The 20507-nt window shown below is 41.2% G+C and overlaps 1 protein-coding gene across 6 annotated transcripts in view; it reads right to left on the reverse strand.

Annotated features, from left to right (window-relative positions):
• SNX19 (sorting nexin 19) overlaps positions 1-20022 on the reverse strand; it is a 46073-nt gene extending 26051 nt beyond the window's left edge. For 2 of the 6 annotated variants that reach the window (XM_079105322.1, XM_079105320.1), the window contains exons 1-8: positions 17811-20022; positions 15177-15315; positions 14008-14108; positions 13765-13884; positions 11831-11961; positions 10663-10759; positions 9993-10173; positions 6231-6360 (exon numbers count right to left, since the gene is read on the reverse strand). In XM_079105322.1, the coding sequence (XP_078961448.1) occupies positions 6231-6360; positions 9993-10173; positions 10663-10759; positions 11831-11961; positions 13765-13884; positions 14008-14108; positions 15177-15315; positions 17811-19502 (2591 nt within the window). In that variant the 5' untranslated portion in view covers positions 19503-20022. The other 4 variants (XR_013757888.1, XM_079105319.1, XM_079105323.1 and 1 more) reach the window with 4 other exon arrangements.
• Positions 20023-20507: the final 485 nt, after the last annotated feature.

The following is a 20507-nucleotide window of genomic DNA, read 5'->3' on the forward strand; positions in this document are numbered from 1 at the left end:
TCAAGTGGAGGCTGTCAGTACATGACAGGATGGGCACAACATCTTTAAACTAAGATGGGTGTAGAATAAGCAACACCTAAGAAAGTTGTCAGGCAGACTGCATGCACAGTAAGTATATAGTAGGTGAAACTGCTGGGGCCCATTCTGGCCTGGCCTACAGAGGTCAAGAGCTTCCCTTTGGCATGGCCCAAGGAAGAAGCATGGGACAAGTAGAGTTCCTTGCCATTATTTTGAGCAAAGCTATCACTGTGAAAAGTTAATTTTGGCACCACTAAAAATAGCCCAAGTCAATGATTATTGCTAGGCCAGTAGTTAACCTGACATGAGAAACCTCAAGACTTAATTTGAGTTAATTTTATATCTAGAACTTCTAGTACCAGTATTCATTTTTACAGAGTAAGCATTTTTCCAGAGAAGGTGTGCATAGGAAGAGATCAGGTATAAAATACAGCAAGGCCAGAGTGAATGAAAAAGAAGTTAGGGAGCAAAGGAAAGAATTGCGATCCATGTAACTCTGAATCTTAATTTTGATACATTTTCTCTACTTTGGGATAGGATGTAGAATAGTGATATCTAATCAGTCTCTAACCAGCTCATGGGTGCTTTAAGAATAAAATAAGAATATGCAGACAGAAGTAAGTTTATATGCTACCACCAGATACCTGTGTTCCTGGGACCAGTCAGATGGAAAGCAAGATATTAGACAAGAGTAAGTCACAGGGGCTTTCTAGTGAGATCGATTCTAGTGCTACTCTTTGGTGAGAAAGCTTGCACAGAGGAAGGCAATGTGCAGTAGTAGAAAATACATGGGTGTTGAAATCAGGATAACTTATGTGGAATCTTGGGTGTGGTGCTTCCTAGTTCTATGATTTCAGAAGTTATTTAATCTGAATATAATTTTCCTCACTTGTAAAATGTGGAAATATAAATCTATCTCATAGAATTGCACATTAGTACATAAAGTACATAGCTGCTTGCCTGTACAGTTAGGATGTAATAAATTCAGTTCCTTTCCTGTTATAATTTTTTTGTGTTCCTTCAGTGGAAAGCCTTGAGCTTCCCTTAGGAAATAATCAGTGTTATAAAAACCACTTATCCATCTACTACTTACACATACCCACCAAGAAAAGATGCCCTTGAAGCAGAGTTCCTCTCCTATGTTCCCTCACAGGAGAACAACTATGATTCTGGAATGACCTAACATAATTGTGAAAGCAAGGGAGTTCAGGGTCAACCATTCCCAATTATCCTTAAGGGAGGTGGACATCCCATCTAGCAGCACAGCACTCTCCAATGGTCTGCCATAATCTTATCCTAACCTTTCCAAACAGGTGGTTTGTAAAGAGATATCTTTACTAAGAAAACAATTCCATGCCTGACCTAAGTTCCAGAAACTGCCATTCAATTTTCTTCTGGGTTCGCTGCTTGTTGGACTCATTATACCTGCACAGTCTTTTAAAAATCTTCCTCTGTATATTTCTCTGACTTTACATTTTACTTTCTCTGCTTAAAAAGTAATAGAACCTTCTCCCTTGTCCTGACTGTATGCCTGGTGTCCCCTGCACATACACACACATACAACAACTCTCTCTTTTTCTCCCCCCTCTCTCTCACTCACTCAGTCTTTAGAAATCTTGATGAAGATGCCAGGAATGTGTCTGCTGCCCTTTGGACACAGGGCCATCTTCAGGGCCATGGGGAGGGCAGAGCCCTGGATGTGGCATTCACGTACTCTACTGCTGGCCTGGCTCCTATTTTTATCATGGCATGGCTCTGGGCATCCAGGCAGGGAGCTGGTCCAACTTCTTCTCATTCCTTTACTCTATATCAGACTCCAAAATAATCTCACCCCTTACCTTGGCTGGATCTTCTTGCCCCAAACCTTCTACCATCAATGGAGCACAGTACATCTCTCCTCCTTCCCTTTAACCCAGACTAGTTCTGAGTAGTTCTCCAATTCCCTAAGCCTGATTTTGATGCATGCAGGGATACTGTCAAGTTTCTTCTGTTTTCGGACATAAGCAGGGTTTGCAGAAGCTGGATTTGCTCCTTGGCTTAGACTGCTACCCCACTTACCCTTCCCCTGCCAAATAAGGAGTGCTCCTTGTTACATAATGGACGTTCCCAGCACAGAAGCTGACATACAAGGTCAGGCGCGCATGCGTGCAAGACTTCCCTTTGACTTAACAATGCCTTTTTTGGGCATCTAACTTCTCTTAAGCTTCCCTCCCTTACTGTCTCCACACTATCAACAATCAAGAGAGATTTATAAGTTTGGCTCAGATCAGAACTCCTCCAACCTTCGCTTGGAAGGAGGGGTCATGAGGTTAAATTTACTCTTTTTTTTTTTCTGCCTTGTAGGCTAGGAAGAGAGTATGCTTATAATTTGGCAGAAGTCCTTGGAGTCCAAGGGAGCTATGTATATAGGTCTTTTAAGGGAGAGTAAAGAAAGCTGGAAGCAGAATAAACTTGTCTGCTTGGAAATAATACTGGAGGTTGGAAAATGAGGCTGTTTTTAAGGAGGAGATGCATCTAAATCCATGTGGCTGTATTATCCTTGATGCCCAACTGCAGTGTGTACATGATAATTAGAGAAGTGGAAGCATTCACCTGAGATACCAGATATTATTGCTCCTTAAACCACAGAACTTAAAGGAAGAGAACCCCAGTACCTTCAAAAGGATATGGCTTAGCTAACTGTGGTTCCAGAGAGAGCAAACTTGTGGCCTCCTAGGCAGCAATCATGGAGACATGGGGACACTGGGACTCATATCCCATCCCTTGTGTGTTTTGGGGGGGGGGGGTCAGGGTGGGTGCAGTGGGGAGGGTGCTATAGCTCTAGGGAGATATCAAGCTCTTGGCTTACTTGCTTACTAAAACAAATAAAGCCAGAGTGTGGCACTGCTTAAGCCACTTTTTTTAAAAAATAAAAACTGCAAGCTGCCCAGGGGACTTTAGGAGGGAACAGTGCTTTTTGTTATATGTGAGATATAATTTGGATTCTACAAACTATCTGATAATCTCTTCTTGGGGAATGTTTGCTACTTGGAGCCCAAGATTTTTTGTTTGGCTTTATCCCTCCAAATTACAGGGCAAAGGTTCTGATCCTAAAAATTAAAGAATTATTATCGATGAAAATTAGAATAACTTGGGTTCAAATTTCATGTGTGCTATTTGTGACCTGTCATCTTGATGTAATAACACAAATTCTTTGTAAGTCTGTTTCCCCATACCCGTTCCATATGGTTTTTTAAGGGATATATTTGAAATGTTCAGCACAAGGTCTGCATGAAATAAATCTCTCAACAAATGCTTGCAGGATAGTAAATACCTTGAAGTTGATGACATGATCAATTTCTACACCCTGAATTTGGAAGTAAGGCCCATCTTTTTCATGTCTACCATACACCCAGGGACTTGCTGGTATGAGATAATAGCCATGGAATGGCAAATCCTTAGGCCTCGGGAGGTATTCTTCAGATACCATGACTTATTATTTCCTAACTTAAGGAGGCTTCTGGAACACTGTGAAACCAGCACAAGATCCTTGAGAAGAGGATCAAGAATATGAAAAAGGAGGGAATGGGGATTTACAGGGAAAGTCAGAAGGTCTTGAATTGGGAAGGATGAGATTATAGTCTATGGAAGCTTAGGATGAGGAGAGTGCCAACCAGCTGAAGTTCTGCTTTCCCTGCAGCTAACAGAAAATGAAATGGGCTAAGCATAAAGTGTGACTAGATGTAAGTTAAGAACTTTTTGGCTAGAAGGGATATGAGATAACTAAACAAGTTACAAAATACCATTACTTGGAAATGTCTATAATGAACAAGAATAACAGTCTAAAAATACAATACAGTTTTCGAAATAGCCAAAAATTCCTGTTCTTTTACAATATTTATCAAATACAATCAGAATTTCCTGCCATTCTAAATAGTGATGGCATTCCATAACAAAACAGAGAAAACAGGAATGAAAAGTGAAAAGGAAATCAAGGAAAATTCAGGAGCAAGTCTTCTTTATGATATAATTTACAGCATAGTGGCACATAGGTTTTGATAGTTTTCATTCAACAGACATGTATCTATCCAGCTAACTGGATCTAGCAGAAGTGTCAAGGGATGGGGATAGAAAAATGAGGACCTTAGCTTGTTTCCAAAGCTGTTCCTGTGAGAACAGATTCCAGCAGTTTTTCCCACTCATGTCACCAGGAGCACCAGTAAACCTGGAAAACACTATGGAACTATAAATATATTTCACCGTGCTTGTCTGTACTGGACAGGAGCCCAAGTGCTCTGCTTCCTGATGTAAGACTGGGAGTGTTGTGGTTGCTGCTTTAACACATGAGCCCACTGGCACAGAATCACCTTGAAAGACCTCACAAAATCTTCATTGTTTAGAAGCCCAACTCTGTGTGGCTCAGAGAGACAGACAAAATGGATGGTGGTAACTGGAAGAAGGAGATTGGTATGGGGTGAAGTATCCTGAAGACATAAAAAGTGGAGCAAATTTGCAGCCATTAGTTGAAGGTATTAGAAACAGAAAATATGTGTTATTCTTCTTTCTTTTCCAAAGGGCAATATTAAGAATTAGCATTTATTGGATATCTAAAGTGAGATAACATTGTTAATTCTGTTTTCCAGATGAGAAAACTGAAGCTCAGAAAATTTAAATACAAAATAGTAGCTTACTGTAGTAGATAAGAACTTGGACTTCTGAGCAGCTGGGTTTGAATGGTGGCTCACTGCTCATTAGCTTTGTGATTGTGTGTAAGACACTGAGTTTCACTGCTCACTCCCATTAAACTGTAAAATATGAGAAAGCAGGGACCATGTCTATTTTGTTCACTAATGACCAGTTTCTGGTAATATACCTTTTTTCCCTGTGAATAAAGAAGCAAGACCAAATCAATTCCCAGTTGTATCAAGAAAGAGAGAAGCATTTTAAGGTAAAGTGGGATGAATGCTACAAAGCAGCCCAGCTAAATCTGTACCATCCAGCCAAGAGATAGCTCAGACTAGGGAACACAACTATTATTTCTTTAAATCCTACACACTCCCCACTAAAGGACTGCAACCTGACTTGGAAGTTTCTCAGTCTATATTTGACTGCTTGAAGTCTTTCCCAAGTCTACTGTACCCCTCGGGGCTTGCTTCCCTTGCATTTTACTTTGCTGCTTAGATTTCCAAGGATTCTCCCTATGTGAGATACTAGTTCTCCCAAGATCTTTGTGTAATTCTCAGGATATAGTTCTCTCTTCTTTAACTGGACTGGCCCAGGTTACTTTGTTTTCTGAGCTACTCAAACTTTTAGACAAATTTCCTCCTTTCTTAAATATAGATCTTAATCTAAATTTCTCCTGATGCAGTTATACTTTTATATTCCTACTGAACAATTTCTTTGTTCTGAAACTAATTCATCATGTAAATGACTACAGGGGGTTGGAGGTTTCAACAATCACATATTACCTAGTGGTGGGATCTTTCCATTTTTTTAAAACACTTGGAAGATAAGCAAAGGAACGACCAACAGAGAAAGAAAAGACATGAAGGCCTAATTAGCAACAGTCATAGGGGAATGAATAAAACATTACAGAACTATATTTTCAGTATAAAGGTATTGAGAAGGGTAATGTTTATTCATAAATGTTATTTATGAATGAATCTACTATGCCTCAGGCCCTGTGTAAGTTGCTGGGGATACAAAACTAGTTCTGGTCTCAGGCAGGGTTTCTATCTAAGTCCTACAGACATTTTTGGAATGATATTTCATCATCGTTAGTGAGGGAAGAGTTTTATATCAACAGTACTGATCTGTTTTCTCCTTGTCTTTTTTACTGTTTGTCATCACAGTGACTACATATTGTTAGTTAAGATCCATGTCCACTCTAACAAGGTAAAGGTACAGGCTTGGGGACATAAATACATTGGAGAACTGATCCCAGAGAAGGCAGAATTCAACAGAAGTCTGTTAAGATCACAGGCAGAGTCTGTAATTCAGTGTTTTATGTCAGAGGTATTACGGAACCAGGCACATTTACACGAGGTGATTAAAAAAGCTTTCTGATAGTCTTCTGGCAATTTTCATCCCTGTACCCTGAAGCAGTCAATCTTTTCTCATGACCACAGTTTTCCTGGACTCTATACTTACCCTTCCTGGTACAGAAGTCACCATTGTGTCCAATTTCCATACAATTTGAGAACCTGATATGAAGGAGAATTTAGCAATCTTACCTTTGAATTAGGGTCCCAAAGATAAGACGAAGAAATTTCTGCATGTTTTCAGTACATAGCCATTTCCACTGTTTCATTAACAGCAAGAGGATCAGATCCAGAGCTGTGTCAGCTAACTCTGTCTCTGTACCTGAGGGTCACAAAGGCATCAAAAGTAACTCAGAAGAGACTCCCAATTAAGAAATGTCTTTTAATGCATTGGTTGTCACTGGATCTTCTCTATCTTTATACCCATCATCTTGTACTTTTCTTTTTAATCCCTCTGCACTGAAATGAAGAGATATTTACTTCATACCTAGAAAGTTCAGTGATAGGCTCTGTATGTAATTACAATTCTTCTGTCAACTAGTAAGTGTTCTTACCTTCTTAAAAGATTTTTCAGCTCCTCTAAATATAGAATCATGTCATTGGCAAATAGGGATAGTTTTAGTTTTTCTTCTCCTATTCATATCCCTTTAATTTCTTTGGTCTGTCTAATTGCTCTGGCTAGAGTTTCAAGGATGATTTTGGATGATGTTGAATAGAAGTGGTGAAAGAGGGCATTCCTGCCTTGTTCCAGTTTTTAGGGGGAATGCTTTCAGTTTTTCTCCATTTAGAATGATGTTGGCCGTGGACTTAGCATAGAAAGCCTTTACAATGTTGAGGAATGTTCCTACTATCCCTATTTTTTTCTAGTGTTTTGAGCATGGAAGGATACCGTATTTCATCAAAAGGACTTAAAATCAGCATAATATAGTGATGCAGCCACATTAATGTTCACAGCTGCTCAATTCACAATAGCTAGATTGTGGAACCAACCTAGATGCCCTTCAATAGATGAATGGATAAAGAAACTGTGGTATATATACACAATGGAATATTATTTAACCATAAAGAAGAATAAAATTATGGCATTGGTAGGCAAATGGATGAAGTTGGAGACAATCATGCTAAGTGAGATAAGACTATCCCAAAAAACCAAAGGCTGAATGATCTTTCTGATAAGCGGATGATGATACATAACTGGGGGTAGGAAGGAGGCAAGAATGGAGGAAGGATGGATTGTATAGAGGAAAAAGAGAGATGGGAGGGGGTGGGGGAAAGAAAAATAACAGAATGAGACAAGCATCATTACCCTGTGTACGATTACACAAATGGTATGACTCTACTTCAGGTACAACCAGAGAAACAAGTTGTACCCCATTTGTTTACAATGAATCAAAATATATAAATTAATTAAAAAAAAAGATTTTACATTAGAATTATTTTACCTACCTAGCTTCTATTTCTCCTTTAATTCACCAGGATGGTAAATTCATCTTGTTCCAAGTAAGAGCTCACAAGTGGTGGCTAAATGGAATTGGCAAAGCTTTGTCTCTTCCTTGCCTTCCATTCGCCCCCACAATTCAACATGGAAATGTTGTGGGCAGAAGTGAGGAAAGATCTGGGCTTTATTCTCCTGCAAAGCCTTGTTCTGATAGCATCTCCATTACACAGAGCTGTGGGGTTGAGATTTAGGAGGCTGCAGTTTGGTTCTAAGATAACATGTGGTTCTAGGAAAAGCTCCACGCCTCTGGTAAAATGCCATGACATTTACTGATTTCTTCCTTGTTTTGAAGACTTCTGGAAGGGCTACAAATGAGCTCATACTCATGCCAACCTGGAGTTTCCAAACGTGTGTTTTATGGAGTGAAATATCCATTTGCTAAACCTGTGTGTGGTGGGGGGACATCACTTCTGATTTGCTTTCTGGAGACTTCCCAGGAGTACACAATGTTCCACAATGAATCTGAGGTTTCTGTTGCTATTGCTGTATCTAATTTTATAATTAATCATCAACAATGACTTTGTTAGTATAGGACCAATTAAACTTGCCTAAGCTCACCTCTTTTTAGGGTGCTATAGACATGGAAAAAAGAAAGGTGATTTCTCACAAAAACAGAAGGGAGAACAACAACGTAGAGGAAAAGGATTGAGAGGGAGGGAAGTGAGGAGGGCACAGGGAAGTTTTGGAAAATGAAATCTCCCAAATCATGCTATGTCCATGTATGAATATATCACAATGAATCTACTTATGTACATAATCATAATATAATCATCATCACCATCGTCATCATCATCATCATCATCATGACAACAGGGAGATCAATAGAGGAGAGCAAATGAATCAGAGGAAGGGAGAAGAAGAGGAAAAGGGAAGGTACTGGGAAATGAGATCAAACTGTTATGTACAAATATGGCATAATGAATCCCACTGTTATGTATAATTATAATGTATCAATTTTAAAAAGCACAAGAGATTTGGATGGATCTGCTAGAATTGAGTCCCATTTCCCTCCAAAGGCTATCAAATACACATTTCTTTTTCTATGTTATATTTCAAGCAGGCATGAGGCTGATGAATTGCTTTCTAGTCATTTACCGAAAAATGGGCTATTCCAATACCTGGGAAACAGAATTCTTCTCTGTCCTACTTCTCAGTTTTGCATTTGTTTGGAGCTGCCACCATGTGGTAACACTCAGTCATAGCAGTAAAAAAAAAAATAAGGCAAACAAGGTAGAGCAAGTCCTCTTGAAGAAAATGATAAGTTTTCTACCATATGAGCATCTTGAGCTTCTCAGGGCTAAAGAAAAAAAGCTCAGGCATAAACTATTCATTTAAAGATAATATATTCAAAATTTATATGGTTAATTTGAGCTAGAATGGCATGATTTTTCCCATCCCTTTTATCTACAATTTTTTAGAGTTCTCTGATGCTTTTGCTGTCAAACTATTTTTATTTACTTAACCAATGAAATACATGTAAAAGGATAGGATTGTAAATCCCCTTTTTCACATACTTAAATTGAAATCCATAAAGAAGAGGTCAGGTGATTTGTTCACAGTAGTGTGAGAGACAATAGTAAAACTGGATTTTTTCTCTTCTGAATCCAAGCTTTTGTGATCTTTTATTCTCACCAGAGGTCTTTTTCTTGGTGGAATTGATGTACTTTCTTCTTTTAAAGTCCTAGTTCAGCAGACACACTAATTAATACCAAGGCTCCAAATTCTTCCTCTGCAGAATGCATCTGTCTTTCTTCTCCTGGCAAGCAAATCTGCCCTGCCTTAAATGCTACAAAGTGAGAAGTGAACTTAACTTCTTCTCTCTCCCTGCTCTGGCCTGGGGAACAAGGTAGTATCATTTGCTATGGCAGTAAATACAGAAGGAATAAATCTAGGGAAAAAGATGAGTTCTATCTTGAACATGCTGTATTTCAGCTGCTCTGTGGTCTGTCCACATGGAGGTGTATCATCCAACATTTAGGTATCACTAGCATATGTCTGAGAGTAGGAGCCAAAAGTACAACTGGGATTACCCAGGGATAGCATGAGAGAGAACAGAGCCCGACCGAAGGCTACAGAGGGCTGGTGAGGAAAACAAAAATGTGGGCCAAAAAGGGACCTCAGGGAGATGGACAGAAAACCAGAAAAGTGGCATCACAGGCACTGAGGGAAGTTTCTAGATAAGGACTGTGGTCCCATGTGGCAGAGTACGTCAAAAATACCTTAAATAAGACATTATACACATGGAACTTCTGCTGGGTTATGAATCCCTGTGTATGTGCCCTGCTTCACTATTTGACTTGGCTTTAGGGACTGTGTTCTACTCAACTCTAGAGTTCAACATGTGGCTTGCTCAGTAAAACACATAAGAAATTAAAGCTACAAAGTGCATCTATCCCAAGTTCTCATGGACTTCGCCTGGCTCCCTTCTCTGTGGGAACAGAGACTTTTCCATTTACCTGCATCACTGCTACTGAGGTCCTGGGATAGCATGGCTGCACCTGACAAGCAATCATCCACATAGTCTTTGGAGATTTGTTCTGGATCTTTTACTGGAACTTCTGTTGGCTGCATTTCCAGTAACTTTGTCTGCTTTTCAATAAAGGATTCCATCCCAGACATGGATAGGATCTCTGACTCCTGAAGAAACAGCCAGGGGCACATTACATAAAGAATATAGGAAGTACAGGTGTAAATGGAGCACTGTAGGTTTCCCTAAAACTTTTGTGCAGGCTCTGAAGACTCTACCATGAGTATAGAACCCACTGACTCTAAGGCCATTCTATAAAAGTTTCTTTTTTTTTTTTTTTAACCCACATTTCAAGCCTCCCTGGGATTATCACTTTTGCACACATTCTTGGTCATCTGTTCTCTTTCAGAAACTGATTTTTCTTCTCATCCTGTCATTCTTTATTCTGAACCCATACTTTAAGAAGCCAACCTGCCAATCCAGAAGAGTCAGAATTCAAAAGCAATCAGACAAAATACGTTTAACATAAAAATATGAGACCTAGATACAAGTTAAATTCTTTGGTAAGATCCCTAAATTCTTCTTGACTTTAGAGAATGTTTCAACCACCTATAACCCCAGATCTTGATCCCTACAGTTCTCTGGGCTTTGGTTCTTACCACATTGCGATCCTGAAGACAATAGAGAATCCTTTCATGTACTTCATTTACATTCAGGGCTGGAGAAATTTTACTGGATGAGAACCTGAGTCTGGACCTGGTATAGCAACAAAGGGCAGAAATAGAATATAGTTTATGGTCTTTGTTCACATACAAAGGGTTGAGCAGAATTAATAATACATTAAAAATAAAAAAATCATACACTATTCTTGTGGCAGTTACTGTACTGAAGAGTTGCCAGGAAAGATTTAGCCCTGAAATTCTCCAAACAATATATATTCTGGCATTTCTTCATAGATAGTGCATATATTATGCACTCATTAGAAATTTGTTGAGGCTAAACAGACAAAAAGCATAGATTGAGGGCTTTCGTTTTTTGTGGGTAGCCTTTTTGGACAACCATTTATCCCCCTTGTATTCCAAATAAAACCAGAGAAGGGATTATTAAGTGATAACCTCGATATTTCAAGAAACAGAGAATTAATAAGCACAGGCATCATGGTCATCTTATAAAATATGGGTCAGTTAAAAAAGGCAAAGTGTTGTGAGTCTGGCATTGCTGGATCTTAACATGAACACAGAGACAATGGCAGTCACACACACACAAATTCTCTTTCCATACGGGTCCATATTCAGATAAAATTTCCAGTAAGGGTAAGTGTGGTGCCCTTGCCTTCCACATGTTGGTGTGGAGTGATGCCAAGGAACAACTGGGACCTTAGTGCAGGATGCAGTAGCAGTCAAAGAGTTACTAAAATAGGCCCTGCAGGTTTCCATTCTAGCCTTTTCCTGTTTATTGTTAGTATATGCAATTTCTAAGCCAAGATTTCCAGAAATGACAGCAGAGATGAGTTATAAGCCTTAATTCTTAAAAGGAAAGAAATATCTCAACTTTTCAGAAGATAGAAAAGAGAATATCCATATTCTACTGTTTTCTTTCCAGTAAAAAAAAAAAAAAAAAAAAAAAAAAATCCCTGGTCAGCAGGGTACTGGGTTCCTGCTCTAGGGAGGACTAAGTAGCCCAGGGTCTGGCTTTGCCTAAAAATTGTTATGTGTGCCCCATCTTCTCTCTTCTAGGACTTGGGAATGGAGGTGGGCTTTGGTTGAAGACAGAGGATCAACCTGATAACTGGGGGAAGGGTCCCTGGGCCACTGAAGGGCTTCTCACTTGCTAGCCTTCTTGCCTTCTGTCTGGGTCTTGTTTTCATTCTCCGCCTCACTCAGCTCTTCTGTGGGACTCTGGGGTTCAGAGCGAGGAAATGCTGTCTTCAAGGTGTCCACAATAGCACTCACCACCATCTGCAGGGGTCAGAGTTGCAGGGTCAGTACAGCCCGGCTATCTAGCAGAGCCTTATCCATCAGGAAAGCCAAATACCCGCCAATGACAACAATCTTCCCTTTTCTCTATGGTCATAAATACGCTCTTCATTGCAGAGTAAGATAAACAATGCCATGGAGAAAGAAGCCAAAACAAACAGTGGGGTAAATGAAAACCTATGAGTTCTGCAGGCTGGTGATTTTTTTTCCTTTTTATATAAAAAGGTGATTTCTAGTTTCTAAACTGATATTACCTTCAACAAGATGGAACAAGTGGAAGTAATATACATACAAGGGGAAAAAAAAGAAGAAAAAAGATGATAAAAAATAAATGATACAGTCTAGAAACATTAATAATATAAACTTGCTTCAGGTAATTCACACAGACCAAAGAATTGTTTTTTTGTAGTTGAGTCAAACAATTTCTATCAGCAAAGAAAGAATGAAAAATCACTGGGGTCAAAATTAAGAAATTTAGAGTTGACATAAACTTTTCCAGTCATAAAGATAAAATAAATAATCTTCAATGAAGAACAATAATCATCACTATTTCTCAGAATGGGAAAATGACATGCAGATATTTACTAAAGAAGACGACACACAAATAAACAAAATCCTGAAACACTAATGAAAAGGAAGGAAACAGTTCCTTTTCCTTGGTGCCTCTTGCTCTTTAACATTGCTGGCCCAGAACAGTGCAGGCCTTCTTTGAGTCATTCTTGGACAATCCTGCACAAGGAGCACAGTACAGCTAAGACAAGGCTGAACAGTCAAGAAGGCTACAGTGCAAACTGGAGAGAACAAATCAGGGAAGGAACACGGAGGACAGCATGAACATAGATAATGTAGCTCAGGAAATATAACTTGCTCTCTAGGTTCAAGAACTATAGTCTGTGGGAGGTTCCTTATCTGTCTCATCCACTTTTGCATCACTAACAACTAGAACAGTGCCTGACTCTAAATAGGCATTCAGTAAGATGTTGAAAGAGTCAATGAATGAATGGATCTGCATGGAACTCTGGGAGTTTTAGTGGATCTCTTTGTAGTTTGTGGTTTTTCCCACATAGCAGTAGATGTCCCTTGGCACATACCATATGAAAGTCCATTTTACTTTTGCTCCCAAGCCCAGATGAGAATAGGGAAGCCCCCCTTCTACCAATGAAACACTGTAAAACACAGGCTATCTTCTGATAAACATAAATATCAGGCTTTTGTCCTGGACACTGTGATGATAACAGCTGGTAATCGTAGCTTATAAATTCTGAAGTATTCCAGATTTCTTTCTCCTACTATCTCTGAGGGTGCCGAGAGACCCTCTTGAATAAGGTATGATTCTCTGCATACTTTGTTCTCCATCAGAGAATCACACCACCAACTGAAGTCCAGGTTAGTGACCTGCTTTGGGGCTCTCTTTCCTGATGACCCACACTAGGAATGACCTTTCCCACAAGAAAAGACTCCCTGCAATTATCCATGGATATTCACTTCTATTCTTACATGCCTCTACCACATGCAGTAACAATCACATTTCTCCCAGGAGATGTGTTCATACTTAAGAGTCAGAACTACTATCTCCTAATAGCTGCTTACTGTGACTTGGCGAGCTGATGATCCAACCAATAATTGGCAACAAGTCTTGAAAATTCTAGTCCATGTTTTACTGACTGCTCTGTTGCCTTGTCCCATAGCCCACCTCCCTTATTTTTTAGGTAATGCCTCTGTTCTGATGAACACTCTACATCTGCAGAAAGAAATGAAAGCTGAGCATAGCAGCTCTGCTGGTACCTTATCTATTCTGGAGACCATGAATGGTTTCTTGACAAAGGCAATGCGAGCATCTGTATTCAGAGCAAGAAATTCCTGCACCTCTTCACTGTTAGCAATTTCAGGAATGGCACAGAGTTGCTGCAAAATGAAGACACAAGGAATTTAAAGGAATTTGAAGAGAAATCCCAGTTCCTAGATCTATCTGCCTTGGCTCGGATGGGTAGGAGTCAGAATGAGGGCAAAGGCCAAAAAGATGCTGACCTTGAGGAATGATTCCAGAAGGCTCTTTCGGGCTTCCACTCTGTCACTATCCATGTTCCCAAATGGGAGATCTGGAAAGAGCTTTTTAGGACCCTTCACATCTTCAAAATAAAACAAAAATATTTCCTTAACATTTACAGAACTATCCTACATAAAACAAACAATTATTGAATATATTTTCCTGTTTTAGTTTGTTTTTTAAATTCAGGGGTTCCAAATATACCCCCAGGATGTGACACATAGAATCTCTCTCATTACTAATGTCAAAAAAAGAGACCAATCAATATAGCAGTTACAAGAGAGGGCTTTGAATTCCAATGGCCCAGGTCTGGGATCCAAAGCCTACTATAAAAATGACTGCAGGAAAACTGCATAATTTATCTGTGACTGTTTTTTTCTTTGCTTTTTTTTCTGCAAAAGGGAGATGATGGCATCTATCTCACAGGCTATTATGAGGATTAAATTAACTAACACATGTAAAATACTTAGAAGAGAATCTGACCCATGATTTTAAGTTTGACTCAGGATTAGTTATTATTACTAAGAAAGAACATAAACAATTATGCCCATAGTTATTAAAATATTTATCTGGAACAAAATCAGCATTTTTTTTTTTTTTTTTTAAAAAAACAAAGTAGCCGGACTGGGGAAATAGCTCAGTCGGTAGAGTGCTTGCCTCGCAAGCACAAGGCCCTGGGTTCGATCCCCAGCACGCAAAAAACAAAACAAAACAAAACAAAAACAAAAACAAAGTAGCCAGTGACTAGCTTATATTTACAGTTAAGTTTTATTACACTTTCTTATTTTTCCTGGGCCTTTGAGGTGTCTAACAGCACGCAAAAGGCCTGGTTGTTAAATGAAAGAAAGTGACATGAATTTTTGGGTAATATTTCAATATTTAAAACTGATTATATTTCTGGAAAAGTTAATTTAACTCTATCCTATGGGCACAGGTAGAAATGTGAATGCATTTAGCAGCAAAGGACTACCTCAGAAAGAATGTGATCAGAGATGTCTAGCACAAAATCCCCAAACTTTCAAAGCAAATTTGGGGAAGAATATCAATGCTGCATTCTCCTCTCCACAAACCCATAGGCCACCAATCATTCAGATTAGGGTAGCTATATGTGAAAAGCAAGCAGCCAGTCAGGGACTGGGTAACTCCTGACTTTTGATGAACTTTCGTAGATCTGGTTTCTCCTCCAGACGGGTCTGCAGATTCAAGAACTCCCGATAGCGTCGGTTCACAGTGTGGTAGGCCAGCTGCTGCAGGCCACTGCTGTTCTCACCATTAAAGGCTGTTTCATACTGTTGAAGGAAGAGATTTATTGACTGAATCAGCCAGGTTTAGGCAATCTTCTATTCTGGTTTTAATGAAAACTTGTTCAATGGCCACAAGAACAGCACAGAGGGAGATATTCCTATTCTGTTATAGAACCTAACACATCTGATTGCTGTCCTGAGTTGTAATGAATAAGTCAAACTCCAAGGCAGCTGAACTGAAGAATGAGATACACTTCCTGATATATGTGGCCCAGAATGTCAGAAATGAGTTTCACTCCTCCCTACCATTACTTCTGTCCCAAAACTCCCTCCCTCAGAGATTTACTTTATCTACAAAACATGACTTCTTAAATATTAATTCAAATCTCAAAAGCTGAGTATAATACCGAAGGCATAACAACTATAAAAAAAGATGTTAACTCTATCACCCCTAAATTACAGGCTGGACCTTAAGGGAAAAATCATTTTGCTTTTACACTCATTCAGTGATGATCTGAATTAGCTAGGGAAAGGACAATTAATTCCAAACAACAGATGAACACAAATCATTTGTTTGCCTGGAATGAACTAAAAGAACAAGTGTTTTAGTATTGCTTTGGACAGATTAATCTTCCTAGTTGTTATTCTTAGGGCTAAAGTCTTTTTTCCCTAAGTACACGACATCTATATCAGAAGTCATGTGAAGAGTGGAGATGTTGCCTTTGAGTGCTTGGAGGGCTGGTATGTAAGAAAGATGACTTGTTCTTGTATGTTCCTAGAAAAGTGAGCACCCCGAACAGCATGGAAGTTGTGACTCAGTACAGAGAAAGAAGTACAGAGTCTCTGAGAGTAGTTAAGATTCAAGAAACTGCTTTGCTTTTATTAGGAGCAGGCTAATTAGGAGTAGGTTATCATTGTTTGGTACAGTTACTATATTTTGGCAAGTGATGGAAAAAACTATCCCATCCTTGGTGGGACTTGCTGGCATTTTAAACTATTCCATAGCTGGAGGAGGGATATTCACTATGAATTGAAGTGAGCAAAGTTGTTCCTGAGACGAGTACTCAGAAGCAAAGACACAGGTAGAATTCAGACTTAGAGCACCTAGGAATTACAATCTTTGTGTGGAATATATTGCTCCTTGTGGGACAGAATTCCATACTGATGTGTTCACTTCCATCACATAAACTGAAAACTGTTTTACTATCAGAAAGTATAATAATGTTGACATCAAGTTAAAATCATACAATTATGTCCTTTTAAAAATCTAAAGCCAATCCCAAAATACACATAATTGGCTGTATTGTTTTGTTGCTCATTTCTCACTTTACCCTTTTTCAATGTCTACTTGAAGTAGGTAGTAGCTGATGTCAAATTTAGCAACAACAAAAAAAGTAAATGGGAGAAAGATTATGATTTAAAAATTTTCCATCAACTTGATTTTTCTGCTAATGAAGAGGAGAAATAACTTGTTTAATAATAGTGTTAGAATACATTATAAATAGAAGATTGGAGAATCAGATGCTGGCACCTATATGTGAGAAAGGTGCATGTCATAAGGACACATGGAATTAGAACGAAAGGCAGGCAAAATGTTAATAGACATCAGTCCTGTGACGCTAGCCAGAGTTATGTGACAGATGTCTGTACTTCTAAACTTGTCTATTTTATAAGGAGTGTTTGTGTGTGTGTGTGCACATATGTATTTGCATGTTTATGATTCTGTTGTCTTGACTTCAAAGTGTCATGTTAATTTTCAGAATGCTCTCTCATGATGCAAGTGGGTTCAGCAGATTAAGGAAGGCCCTTTTCCTCTTAAATGACTGGGATTTTGAGGATAAGAGTGCAGCAGTATCCAGGTTCATGCCTCATGGAAGTCTCTGAACTCAGAAAAGCAAGGAGAAAGCAAATAAAATCCAACAGATAGGGTCCGGCCCAGGAATTCTTTTTCTAAACTTCTTCCTTGCTACTTTCTTCTTAAAATATCAGTATCTTTTGAACTTTTTTTTTTGAAGGCAGATTATTTACCTGAATTTACCTCAGAAGGTAGGAATTTTCTTATTCCTGAAGACATTCAAGCACAGACTTGGGAACCATTTGGCATAGATGATTAATAAAGTAGGCTGGTTAGAACAGCTGATCCCCGCAAATGGCCAGAGGTCAGGGTGTCTCAATGTTGCCTGGAAAGTTTTATTTTTAAAATATAGAGAACCCTGGGACTCTACTTTGGATATTCTCCTTCAGAATTTGTCAGGGTCTGTCAGAATCAGTGTATTTAAAAAGCAGCTCAAGTGATTTTGAGATACAGCCAGGATTGGGAACCACTGGAAAACCCTGAACTTCTGGCTTGTTTGTGTGAGAATAGGGTAAGAGTCTACTCTGCCTTACAAATTAGCTTTAGACCATTCATATATAGATGTTTGTTGAATTAAACATAGGAAACTAAAAGTCATCACCCCAGAGAACATTAGTTTTGCTGACTCTGATTTTTGATTGCAATCCCAGCCCATGGTGGGTGCCTGTAGCTTGAATTCTGTTACCTTCACAGTGTAGAGTGTATATGGGTGGAATCCAGTGCCACTGTGCTCTCGGGCAGTAATGGTGCCAGTGATACGAAGGTTCTGGATGACAACTGGGCCATCTGGACTGCTCAGGGGCTCAAAGCTGAAAGTGGTGGAGCTGAGAGGACCAGGTGGAGAGGAAGAAAGTGTAACTGGTGGCAGAGTTGGATCAAGGGAGTTCACATCATTGATGAGATCCTTATTATCCAAGCATGAGGGTCGCAGGGGCTGGATCTTTTTTGGTTCCTCCAACAAAGCTGTAAGAGAGGTGACTTCTCCTTCTTCTACCTCTTTGTCTGCTGTGTCAATCTGGATCTCTGGGCAAGAGTTCAGCATGGAGACCAGTATGCCTGCTTCTGTCCCTGAACCCTCCTCAGTCTCTACTCCTTCATTGCCCTCAGTTCCCTCACCTTCCTTTTGCTCTAGAGCCTGGGAATCCTCTAGGGCACATAAGGCATCCTGGATCCTGTCAGAGAGGAAGTTGCCTGGGGTCATGAGCATGATGGTTTCTTTGCTCAGTTCAGACAGTGGAGACTCCAGTTCTGAGTCTTCACATAAGAACAGGGGGCCTCGAATATCTGGTTGTAGGAAATGAGATGAGTTGCTTCCTACTTTTCTTTCTTCAAGTATCCCAGTCATTTCTGCCTCTACAGCTTCATGGCCTTCTTCAACCTCTGGGGAAGGGCCTGGCTCACTGCAGTTTAGGAGCACTGGGGCTTCTAGTGGAGAAGGAGCTCTTTGTTCTGGCAGACTTTCTACCTCTGCCACAATCAGTGGCAGAGATGTGGGCACGGAGGGCTGTTCCAAGGAACTGGGTGGGCAGAGTGATTTATCCACTTTTGCTGAATCATTTCTGGCCTTGGAAAAGATACCCACAAGTACAAGGTGGATCCAGTCAGGATCTGACAGCTTGCTGATCAGTGGTAAGATTACATTGCAAGTAATGAGTTCAACCACTACATGGCGTCCAGTTCTAGTCTCCAAGTGGGGCTTGGGCACTAGCCCTTGAAGCAACAAATTCACAATGCCACGGGTATAGGTGACCTCTGTACTAGGACTGCGCACAGCAGGATGGGGGGCAGTAACCTGGCAGTAAGCCTCCCAGAGCTGGGAAGGTTGTACTGGACCACTCTGCTTCTCTGCAGTGGTCTCCTTTGCCTGAATGTAGCTCTGCAGGTGACAACCACAGAGAGTCAGAACCCTTTGGGCAAGAGCATGACTGTTCACCATTCCCATCCTCCTCCGAAGCTCCTGCACTAACCCTTTCATGGCTGCCTCCATCTCTTCCTCAAAGGCTGGCTCCTGGCTTACCGAACGATACCAAGATAACACAAAATCCCGAATAATCATCTGGATGGTGCTGTTGATCTCCTGCTCCAACTGCCTTTCTGCCTCAGGGCACGGAGGACAGGTGGCCACTGGGATGAAGCGCTCCAGATGTAGTCGACCTGAAGGCCCCACAATGGAGCTGGATCCCAGCCAGCCTCCCAGCACCACTAGCAATGCTGAGAGAAGACACAGAAGCCACACATTGACCAGAAGGTGGATGACTAGTAGCCAGCCAAGTAAGACCCCCACAATCATCAGCTTCCGGCTACTCCACAGATTACTGAGATTACATAAAGATCCAGCGGCGGTCTCCTGGACAGGGGCCACTACGGCGGCCTCCATGGCTCAGTGGCTTCCCCCGGATGACGGCCCTCTATTTTACTGAAGCGTCAGGGATGGAGACAGGTACTGTGTTCCAGATACAAGAACCGGCGGGGACTTCGCGCCCTGGAAGCCCTACGGGCGCTGTAGAGCGACAGCGGCAGCTCTGCTTCTCCCCCTCACTACTGCCGACAGAGCTGGCCAGCCGGCCGCTCCCAGCGGAGATGCCGTTTCCGAGGAAAGCTCTGCGGCCTTCATAGTGCCCCGGGCCGAGCGCCTCTCCGCAGCCTCAGGGAGCGCGGCGCAGGCCCGGCTCGGCCCCCACACTTACAAACGCCGATGCAGCGGCCGGGTCGGGTCACACGTAGCCAGTGGCCCCGCGTCCAGTCTGAGCCCCCGCCTGGAGAGGACTCATTGGGGTCCCCCCCGCCGACAGTCGCAGCCCGCAGCCACCGCAGGCTTGAGCGGCTAGGGCGACCGCGTTCCGCAGCTCCGACCCGGGCCAGGGCTGCCGGCCGGCCGGCCGCCGGCGACGACTTCCGGGTCGTGGCGGGCAGGAGCGAAGCATGCTGGGAGAGCCGCTGCCTGCGCCGGGAGAAGCGGCTCCGCACGGCGCCCCCTGGTGGCGAGCAGCGTCGTGAGGGTCGGCCTCGTACCTGAGAACCTGCGGAACTTGTGCTCCGCGGCGAGAACTGAAATTCCAAGCCACTAGACCACTGTGGCCGTGAGGCAGTGACCCGCAGACTCAGGTTTCCAGCGCCTTTGAAACCAGTGCCAGCTCCAATTATTCAGTCTTTCTGCAGACATCCCTTATATTAGGTAAATTCTTGTGTAATCCTCTTTATTTTAAATCCTGCTTGTTTTAATCCCACGGGGCCATATTTCATTGGCCTGATGGGTTTTAAAAGTTCACCCCCTTCCTTCAGAACCGCTCCCATTTCCACTCCATTCCCAATTCACAGTCTACCTCACTTGTTCTCAATAATTGCAAAACACAAGTCATAAAACATGATACAGAGACAAATT

This window comes from Sciurus vulgaris (assembly GCF_902686455.1).
Source record: "Sciurus vulgaris genome assembly, chromosome: 11".
In the NCBI taxonomy this organism is placed as follows: Eukaryota; Metazoa; Chordata; class Mammalia; order Rodentia; family Sciuridae; genus Sciurus; species Sciurus vulgaris.